This window comes from Colletes gigas, unplaced genomic scaffold (assembly GCF_013123115.1).
Source record: "Colletes gigas isolate AHSC1104 unplaced genomic scaffold, ASM1312311v1 Colletes_gigas_Sc00010, whole genome shotgun sequence".
NCBI classification, from domain to species: Eukaryota; Metazoa; Arthropoda; class Insecta; order Hymenoptera; family Colletidae; genus Colletes; species Colletes gigas.
The window spans coordinates 7,549,170-7,559,841 of NW_025106639.1; the positions used below are offsets into that span (position 1 = coordinate 7,549,170).

The 10,672-nt window shown below is 46.7% G+C and overlaps 1 protein-coding gene across 1 annotated transcript; it reads left to right on the plus strand.

The window, feature by feature from the left end:
* Window positions 1–219: 219 nt before the first annotated feature.
* On the plus strand, window positions 220–7,522 carry LOC122397918 (band 7 protein AGAP004871-like). The gene is made up of 5 exons (XM_043397416.1): window positions 220–379; window positions 542–722; window positions 2,878–3,039; window positions 6,655–6,820; window positions 7,298–7,522. Exons 1-5 carry the CDS (start codon window positions 220–222, stop codon window positions 7,520–7,522), a joined length of 894 nt encoding a protein of 297 aa, XP_043253351.1.
* Window positions 7,523–10,672: the final 3,150 nt, after the last annotated feature.

Here is a 10,672-nt window from a genome sequence, read left to right on the forward strand (position 1 = left end):
GTGCAACCAATGACAAATCGTACCCTCGAACGCTCGTTAATTACTCATTCCGGTCCAAGGAATCGAATATTTTCGAAAGCAATCTCCCACCGACGCTTGTTCAATTCGAAATGTTTCTCTTTGTTGCTCGCGGGTTGCTTTAATCCCTTTGCTGTTGATGGAACAGAGGAATCCAGGGTACCTAGCTCGCACATGGCGGGGGAGTACAAAGCTGGCCCGATGACGAGGTTGATCGAGGTCCTGGCCACCATCGGGTCCTTCCTCCTGGTGCTCGTCACGTTCCCGTTCTCCCTGTGCTTTACGTTCAAGGTCGTACAGGAGTACGAAAGGGCCGTTGTCTTCAGAATGGGTCGCCTGAAGGATAGTGCTTATGGTCCAGGTACTTTCAGAGAGCGTTTCAAGATGATATAAGGAATTATACAAGCCATTACACTTGTCCACAATTAAAACAACCCCCTTTTGCTTAAGTCACTCGTTATCGATTGAATAAAAATTAGAACCTCTGGTTTTTGGACATCCGGAATAAACTTAGCTTCCTTAGGGACGTTTTTCGTGATGCCGTGCGTGGATAGCTGCGTTCGAGTCGACCTGAGGACCGTGTCCTTCGACGTCCCTCCACAGGAAGTTCTCACCAAGGACTCTGTTACCGTCAGCGTCGACGCTGTCGTTTACTATCGCATAAAGGAACCGCTGAACGCTGTTGTCAAGATAGCCAATTACAGGTAAACTACACTCCGCTTCCTCCCACCTGAGTAATTTTATTACGTGTTTAGGGGCCTCTAATAAATAAAATCTTTCGCTGTTAATCGTGTGGTTGTACCATGGAAATTTGTAATAAAGCGTTAGAGATTTCGCAGATGCTCCACGGGGGTCGGAACAGGCAATCTCGCGTCGGTTCGAAGTAGATCGAAAAAAATTGGCAAGAAACAGAAGAAAAGGAAAGGAGGAGAAATGGGGGTCGTTTGAATAGCCGGCCGGCCATTCTCTCGATTCAGACGGGTACGAGAGAAATGACGGGGGACGTCGCGACGTAGTCGCGCAATTTTTTCGCGGCGCCGCGGTGCCGAATCGAAAGTTCGCGCGACTGAAAAGCTCGTCAGAATTTTCGGTGAAATTAGTTAGGCGAACGGCCCCGTGCCGGCGGAATAACGGAGTTAATAAACCCAGACGACGGTGGCCGTTTCTTTCCCGGGAAAGGCGACGACGCCCTTTCCTTTTTGCATTTCTCGCGCGAACGTTGAATTAAGAACGAGCAACACAGGACCTCGAGGCGCTCTAAAGACACCGTGGATTAATTGGAATTCTTTGCGTGGCCGGGTTAATTAACATGGACACGATTTTCTGAAATTTTAATTAGCATCACAGATGCCGTATAGTTTCGAGAGACGACATCGTCTCGAGAGGGAATCGACTACGAGGGTAGAAAAATGCGAAGGGGGGCAGGTCGAGGAGTTGCGAGAGCGTGACAAAATTACTTGGGTGATTCGTGTCGGTGCATAGGATCCGATTAATTGCGTAAAAGTTGCGCGATCAACTTGGAGACCCGCGGTAATGAACTCACCGGCCTCGAACGATGCAAGTTTCGTGATTCGATCCGCCACCCTCGATGGACCATCTGCTTTTTTTCCATCCCTCGAGCGAAAGTTTCGCGAAAATATTCCTTTCGCTTGTATAAAAAACCTCCGTGATTTCGTTTGCTCGGAGATCGATCATTGCTCGAACGGGGGGTGAAGATCCAGCCAAATTTTATATCGGAGCAAAAGTGAATAAAAAGAAAAAGAAAAGAACGAAAGGTTGGAAGTGGAAAACCGCTGACCCGTTGGATTTATTGTCTGCTGAGAACAGGCTGGCCAACGTGCCGGGTTCCGTAGGTGCGTTTTTAAGCCGCACGCGTGACAGCTTGCTCGAGCCGGCGGACGTTTAATTAACTAGAGCGCGCCGGGGCCCGATGTTCAATTATGGGAAAGACGGCGGGCGTAATTAAAGTTATACGCGTATTTATGTCGCCGGCCAGAAAATTCGATGAACTCCCGGCGAAAAGTAATTGCGCCGGGAACGTTGCGTTCTTCCGTACGCGACGAAAAATTCGTCCTCGCGAAAACGGCGTCGCGCGTTTTACCAGCTCCGGTGCCACGGAAATTAGATTACTGGGCGAGAAACAACGAGCATAAAGCGACCCACGGTACGCGGTAATAATCTCCGAGTCGCTTAACGCGTCTTGCGCGAGTAATACTTGACGCTTAACACGTCCACCGCCGGGCCAATATCCCTTAAAAAATTGCCAACCGTTGGTGAACGTTCATTTCACTCGACGAAAACGAGATTTTTCAAATATATTATATGCCCGGGGCTGTTTTGCCCCGAATCTGAATTTCCATGGACGTTTGTGAAATTATTTATCGAACAGCGTGACTTCCAAATGGACCCGGAAGTCCGAGATAATGGAAGAGAGTTTTGACCGGCGTGTAAAAGACAATCGGCGTAAACAGTCGAACGCGGGGCACATTTTTAAATTCCATTTCGTGTAAAACGCACGAGCGTCACGCGAACGGCAACAAAAAACCCGATCGTTACCGATTCGGAAACGTAAACCATTAACTGCAAACCACACAGCAAAACGACGCGCGTTTCGAAAACAAAAAGCTTACCTTTAACGGACCGAATGGTGCGCGTTTCGAAAAAAACAAAGAGTCGATTGCAAACTCGGGAACAAAGAGCCGCGTGCATAGAGGGAAAGGGATAAAGGTCCCTGGCGAATTATTTTTCGCTATCGTAACGGCAAACCCGATCCCCTCCCCCCGGGCCTGTATCAACATTTGACGCATTTCGGTCATTCAAACACGAACAAACCCGGACCGTACGCTCGTTGCGTTTCAGTCACTCCACCCGCCTGTTGGCTGCCAGCACGCTGAGAACGGTCCTGGGAACGAGGAGCTTGGCCGAAATCCTGTCAGAACGGGAGAACATTTCTCACACTATGCAGACATCCCTCGACGAGGCCACCGATCCTTGGGGCGTCAAAGTCGAACGAGTCGAAATGTGAGTGCATATCGATGATCCTTGGATCGATCCAACAATCTACCTGGGAGCTACTTTTAAACCAAAGCTCGAACCTTCCGCTTTCGCGGTCCTAAGCTCAATTTCCTTGGAGATTCACCATCTGTGTCTATTACAAGCTCTTCTTTTGCACGATTTAAACTCTGTGTCGAAGCAGGAGGATACGATTGCTGTTTGGAATCAAAAGCATCGCGCGGAAAATGGAGAATCGAGGCTGCAGTAAAGTAAATACAATCGAAAGTCGCTCTCCGCGTGGGGTGAATAGGAAACCGATCGATCATTGCGAGACGATCAAACGTTTGATGTATACGGCGATAAATATCGTTTCTCGCGGAGGAGAGCTTATCGTCGGCAACGGTTACGTTCCATTGAGCTTGTTGAAAAAATTCACGGTGAAATATAACCGTGATCGAGACGCGTCCCGACGGAGTCGTTCAACAGCCTCCTATTGTACCGGATTTCAAAAAATTCCTTCACCGCCGATCGTTTTTTTCTTCGTTGTCGCGTTCCAATTTGCAATCGATCGGTATTACCGCCTGATAACTCGATCAGATCCAATGTATGCTCGAGGATCGGAATTAATTCGATGTTTAAGTATCGTTTGGCTGCGGACGTATCGAAACTCCGCGAAATTCACGTTGAATTCGATGTACTTGCACCGGTACTTGGTGAAACACGGTATCGAAACTCGTACGTTTGCGAGTGCTACGAGAACTTGCTGGACGTCGGATTTCTAATAATTAGAAACGATTGGGGGAAGTTTCACGTACGACCCTTACAGATTTTAGCAAATTAATTCGGTCTTCGATCCAGGTGCATCGAGCACGTTTGGTCAGCCATGTTTATACCGCGTTTAATTTTACTCGGTTAGAGAATAAGCGGATTTAGGATATTTAATAAAAGACTCCCGCGTCTCCTCGAGATTTATTCTCACGTGCCGTTGTGTGGAGAACCCTATAGTGTTACGAAGAGTGTCGGTGGATGGTATTGCACGCACAAAGGTGCACGCGGATATACGCGGACGTGCATAAATGCGGACGGGCGAGTATGGCATCGACCCCTCGACAAGCTATCTACAAAAGAAGAGCCCTCTGGTCTCGACGTGCAACGACTTCGCGCGCTCCAATAGCCAGACATCGCTGTCGCGCGCTTCTAAAGCCCGAAAAAAAACCTCGAGTGCTCTCCAAAGAGGCTCTTTAGGCGGGCATCGAAGGGACATCGAAGGGAACGGTTCGTGCTCCGCCACGTTTACATACTGCCAACCTGACCGGGGTTCCCCGTGGCCGGTGCTCCGCGTTCGACTCCGATAACGGCGTTCGAAATACGCGAAACGATGGATTCAACGATTCGTACGTGGTCTCCCAGGGCCCTGGCAATGTTTCAGCTCGGTGGTGCATCGAAGTTTAGACGTTACGTACAAACTATTTCGTGTTTTCTGACTGAAACGCAACGCTGCCGCGTAGAACGAGTGTTTCGCGGCTTTCGTTCGGGTTTCACAAACGTTACGCAATCCCAGAGCGACGCTTTAAACTTTCCTTTTTTTTTTTTAGTATTTGGAACGTCTGTTCGAGACGAGTGGAAAATTGTAATGACAAAAAGCGAAAGGTGTCCGAAACACGTGAAACTTTGGAAAAAACTAAATCGAATGTAAACCGTTACGCTCGTTGAGAGAGCCCGGGAGTCGCGTAAAATTTAATCGATGAACATCGCAGGAACTGTTTTTATTACGTTTGTTAATGGAAGCATTATGCAACAGAAGGTTAAAACATTCGCTGCCACCGTTCGGTCGGAAAACCGACCGCCACAGTCCACGGTACATTTGTAGTAATTTTATTCAATGTACCGTGTGCTCTCAACTATGTATTGTTCGAGTAAAATATATTAAATGCTTCACGCTACATTTGTTTACACGGACGTAAAATGGAGAATTATTGCTGTTGCGCGTGACTCTGGTTTCCCGCGAGCAATCGCCCCGCCATGCGTCTTCGAACGCAAATTAACAATTTTCTGGGAATCGAGGAACTTTAACATTTCAATAATAGCCCCACAAAAATAAAAAAATTCTTAAAGCTCGAAGGGTTGAATGATCTACGAGTGGTTTGAACGTAAAGTTCACCTTTGTTAGACCATCGAATACCAAAAAGGGGAGGGTTTGAGATCCTCCTATCTTAAAAAATGGCCAACGCCTAGCGAAGGAAGTACAGTTTTATTCTGGTCGAGTGTAACTGGCTCAAGGAAAGCCACACTTTTTCCCTCGACTTAAAAACCACCCTTGAATGCACGAGCACGACGAAAACGAGGACGCGGTAATCGCGAAATTTTTGGAACGCCACCCACACCCGCCATACGCTCCCGGCATAGTTGCGCGTAAACGTGAGAAACAACGTCAAAATTGTTTCGACCGGTACCGGTTAACTTCCTAAATTAAAGGGTTTGCGGCGCGAAACCCGGACGTTCCACGCCGCATAACTCCGATTTCAGCGGTTTCGCGTGAATTTACAGCCACGCGACCCTCCCGCGATCCGCCAGAATTCGACGAGCCTTTTGATATCGAAGGGTTACTTTGTCGAGTCCTCGTGACGCCCTTCGTTCGCGAGAAGGGCTTTTAAATCTTTCGGATACGCGAGCCATATTGGATTTACAAGGGGATCGAGGGTCGCCACAATCAAGAATCAATCGAGAATAGAACATAGAAAATCCACGACGACCAAAGCGTATTCCAACTTTAATTGTACGCTGATAAACGTGTAATAGATGATGATACACACAAAACCATAATCTCTCTACGAACGTTAGATCTTGCTCGCGAATTCCTCGCGACAATAATTGGATGGAACAGCTCTAACAAGGAACGGAATTCGCAGGAGGCGGAAACGGTGAGTTGCAATTCGAAGCATGCTACGTTGCAACAGTCGGAGATGATGCGTCGCTTTGCGTCGTCCCCAGGACGCGAGTCTGTCGTCTGTCGCGACGTCGAATTCGAAACGATCGCTCGTATTCTTCCCTCGAAGAACGAGGTCATCGGTAAAGAAACGTAAAACGACTAAATCTTTTTTCCGACCGCGTCTGCCGAAACGTCTCGAGGAAGTTGCGCGCTTCGCCGTAACTCGAAACGACCATCGAACGAGTAGTTGCACGCATTCGCGTTGTTTTTGCCTCTCAGAAATCCTGTTTCCCGTCCGAGTCGACAAAAACCGCCCCGCCTTATTCGTTCCCGGAGCCCTTTTTAATTTTACCGGGCTCCGTTCCGCGCTGCTTTGCATATTTATGAGATCCCTTGGATTTTTCGACTCCGAAATAATGTATCTTGTAACCCGGGGTACCTTTTTTCGGAGGTGGCTCACGGTGAGATTTTTAATGAAAATGTAAAGGAATTGCGAAATTATACCATTTACCGTCGATCCCCTAAGAAATTCCGACGTGCAACGAGACTACCGTTTCTTTCTCGATTCCGAAATGTCTGCTTCGATTCTGCACCGTTTTCGTGTACGTCGCCGCGTATCGTGAAACACCCTGTACGTGGCCATCTGTGTGTACACAGGTAGACACAGAGGGCAAGTTGACGGAACGAAACGTAACGGATGCTCCCTGATTTAGAAAGGACGTTCGACTTCCGGTGCAGCTGCAACGAGCCATGGCCACGGAAGCGGAAGCTACACGGGAGGCACGGGCAAAAGTGATTGCGGCGGAAGGAGAGATGCTGGCTTCCCGTGCTCTGAAAGAGGCCAGCGATGTCATTTCCATGAGTCCAGCAGCCCTTCAGGTACGTTCCATCCTGACCATCCCGTGAAATTCCCGAGATATTCCCGATATTCCGACAAAACGTCTACTTCTTCCGGTTCGCAGAGATCGCTATGGTTTCCCGATCGATTTCGAAAAATAATACATTGCCGTCCATCGGAGAAATATCTGAAATATTTGACTTGATCGAATCATCGAATTAGTTCACCAGAAATTAGTCGGTTGTCCCAAGTCGACGAGGTTGCTGGTAAACTTGAAAATCGTTCGTTTCTCTTAATTGATGTTCTTTGGAAACTTTTCAATTGCACTACCCCGGCTTCTGTATAACCATACAGATGGCACAATTAGTTTCGCAATTACCCGGGTCTCTAATTAAAAGATCTCGTCGTCGACGTTCTGAATGAAGAAAGTCGGGAAGGGGGGCCGCGCTACGTAATTGAAAATTAATCCAGTGTCGCGAGAAAGACCCGGCTTCCTCACTTGCTTTCCCTGCCAGCAGCTACGGTACCTGCAAACGCTGAGCAACATATCCGCCGAGAAGAATTCCACGATCATCTTTCCATTGCCCGTCGAGCTGCTGACGCCGTTCTTCACCACCGGCTTCAAGCCACACGTGATCCAGAACAGCGTGCACGCCTCGTTGGAGCAAGCGGACTCGAAGTCGGTTAAAGTTCAATGCGACATTCACTCGGACGTCGACAAACGCGAGGCGACCAAACAATAAGGTACGTGAAACGATCCTGACGAGATTCCCATCGCTTTGGTAGTTTCGGGACATCGGAAGATGCTTTGAGAAAGCTCACCTTAGGCTTGGAGTGGGTCGAGATCCCGAACATCCCTGTTTTCTTTCTTAAAAGAAAATCCCTGATATTGTTTACTGTATAAAGTAAAGACAACGATATCTTCGATTTTTCTATAAAAATAATTGTATGGTACGAGGGGACAATATCAGAATAAATTTTAATCGATCACCGTGTATTTTATTTTTAATATTACGATGTTTGTTCGGTTGCAGGACGCGAACCAGGGATCCATGGGAAAGAAAGGAAGCTCTCGATCGTTCGGCTGGAATGCAATTAATCGTAAAATTCGAGTCGGATGATCGAATCAGGGACGGATCGAACACGCGTTATTGATATCTGTAGTCGCGATAAATAAAGGGTTCGGGAGTCGCGGGAAAAGGAATTTCGACGGCAACAGCCGGCACGTCAGATTAATTGCACGGCCTTTGATCCAATTCACTGGTAAGCAGATATACTTGATCGGAAACCGATACGCGCGTATCCGTGTTCGACACGCTGGGCGCTCGTCAAAGCCCACCACCCTTTAGGCAAACTTCGTGCTTTCGTGCCGCGCAAACGACCCCGATTCCGGATCATTTCAAGCGACGCACGTTGGTCCAAAATCACGAAAACACGGGCGAAAGATCAAAAAATAGACATTCAGTGAACTACATACGTCTCTTAGTGATCGTGCATCACGACAAATATTTTTCTTGGTCATCTCTGATTCATGCAAGAAGCGAGGGAGTGTTAACCATTATTTTAGTACGATGTAGATTTTTCACACGGATTTCGCTTTCGTATTCCCTGGCACGGATAGCGAGCAAGTCACGTCCATATTGGAGATCCGGTAGCTTTAGAAATCTTATTCAAATTTTGGACGCGACCGGCAGCCGTCCGTCGAAACATTTTTCAATAGATTTTGCACGGGGATATTCGCGCCATCCATCATCGATCCGTCCAAAAGACCCTCCGAAGAATGAATCGACGGATAGTCGATAGACAGTTATCCGACAGACAGTATGAATCCAGATTGCTTCTGTTTGGGGTATTCCGCGTTCTTTGTTTATCTTCGACGCGGAACGTTTCCCGGATAGCGGAAGGAAAATACAGGCCCGGTCTTCCTGGAAACTCGACGGAAATGGATCGCTTGTTCCGATGCCTGGCGAGCACGAGAGGTCAATTGCTTCTGAACGTGCATTAGAACCAAACTATACAAGAATAGATTTAAAAATTGCGGGAACTCGAGGCCGAAAGTGTCCAAGTACCTCGACTTGTATTATACAGAATGTCGTGGTTCTTCCGTCTCGTTGCGAGAACTTAATCTGACATTGGTAAACTTTTAGTTATGTTAGCGATGCTATAAAGCGAGAGAATCTTCAATGACCACTGTCTTAGAATAGCTTAACAACACGTATTAAAAATAGTTCAACTTTACACACACGCAGTTCCGAAACTGTTAGTGTTTTATCCATTATCGAGCCACTGGTAGAAGCGGCAGAGCATCCCCTTTAAAATGCTTTTTGGTTTTTGTCGATCGGACTTATCGTTTCGGAGATATCGTAATTTATGTGAAAGGTAATTTTTCTAATTTGAACTATCTCTGTCTCCGTCTGACGCGTCGCGCTCGGACCTCCTTGTCGCACGTTGACCCACTGACCGAGTGACCGAGTGACGTCACGTTTACTATTTACTACGAGCACGTGCGGTCAACGACCTTGACAAGGCCGTAGTAAGAAAGTTCATTGATCTCGCGACGTAAACAAGCGCTTCGGTCTCATCCGATCGACTTGAAATTGAAATCCTCATATCTCCGGAACTAATTACGCTATCGACTCGTACAAACGCTCATTTTAAAGGGCATTTCATCCCCTATCCAACGAACCTAAAAGCTATTATTATTTATACTGTCTTCTGTGTTTATTTAAAAAAAAAAGAACTTTCAGCAATTCCTATCGATTATACGACTGATGTGCGATAAAATTGGGTTATTTGTGAAACAAAAATCGGTAAATTCAGAGTTAAACGTTCGAATAAAATGTAAAAGGAGAAGAACTTTTTCTCGAAATCGATCGGACGTCGCGTAAACGAGTTTTATCGAGATTCTCGCACGAACGAGCGAACTCTCGACCGAGCGATTCGCCGCGGTGCGTAAATAAATACTCTCGTAAGGAATTCGAACGTGCGTACGCAAACTTGGTCGACTCCCGTCGAGCTTTCGCGTCACGTTCGAAACGTACCAGCGTGCCGCGGAAGCTCCAAGACCCAGAAAGATCGAAACGTACGTGTCGTGCTGTCGTCTTCTCGACGGACGTTCCAACAGACATTCGTGTATTGAAAATTACGCGTCAAACGATAACGAAACGATGCGTTAAACTATGCAAAATCCTCCCTTATCTTTTAAAAAGATGTATGAAAAGTATAAATAAGTATAAATAAAGTATAAATTCCGCGAATGTGATCGTTAGCAACGACTGTCAATTAAAATGGCATAATGTAATTAATCCTTCGAATAATTATATCTTGGCTACCTCAGAAATTTAATATCTTCGCCGTTGCTAGAATTTCATACGCGGAGCCTCTTCCATGCCATTTTTAATGGTTCGAATTAATTTCTAAAAATGCACGTAAGGTGAAAAATGCAGTTGACGTAGCCTCGAACGGATTGTTTTTAATTACCCGTCGGCGTAAAAAATAAGAAAGCTCGTTTTCCTGGTGTCGAATACAACCGCCGAGTCTATAGGAACATTAAACGCCCGGCGAACAAGAAAGGAAGAGAAAGTATAAATTTCAAATTTATTATACCGCGCCGAGGGCGTGCTTCCTTCCGTTTTTAACAGAACAAAATATCCCGCCCGTAATGTATGTGGAATGTTTTATAAACAGCGGAGGAGCTTTAACGCGGACTATTATTTATGCGGAAAATTCTTCGGTGAATTATGGGGTTTGTTAGCAGTGGCTACGACATACGACCGGGGGGTTAAATAGCTCTCCTACTATCGTTGCGTAAAAACTTGGAAAAAAGTGGTTCGTTCAAATGAAAATAATTCCTAACGAATGGGGTATGATTACGGGAACGAACACGAGACCGA

Bases quoted from the DNA above. Each gene is read 5' to 3' on its own strand.
- LOC122397918 (XM_043397416.1), top strand. From the start codon at position 220: ATGACGAGGTTGATCGAGGTCCTGGCCACCATCGGGTCCTTCCTCCTG. The intron at 723-2,877 runs GTAAACTACACT...GTTGCGTTTCAG, and splicing joins GTCAAGATAGCCAATTACAG to TCACTCCACCCGCCTGTTGG. The intron at 3,040-6,654 runs GTGAGTGCATAT...TCCCTGATTTAG, and splicing joins AAAGTCGAACGAGTCGAAAT to AAAGGACGTTCGACTTCCGG.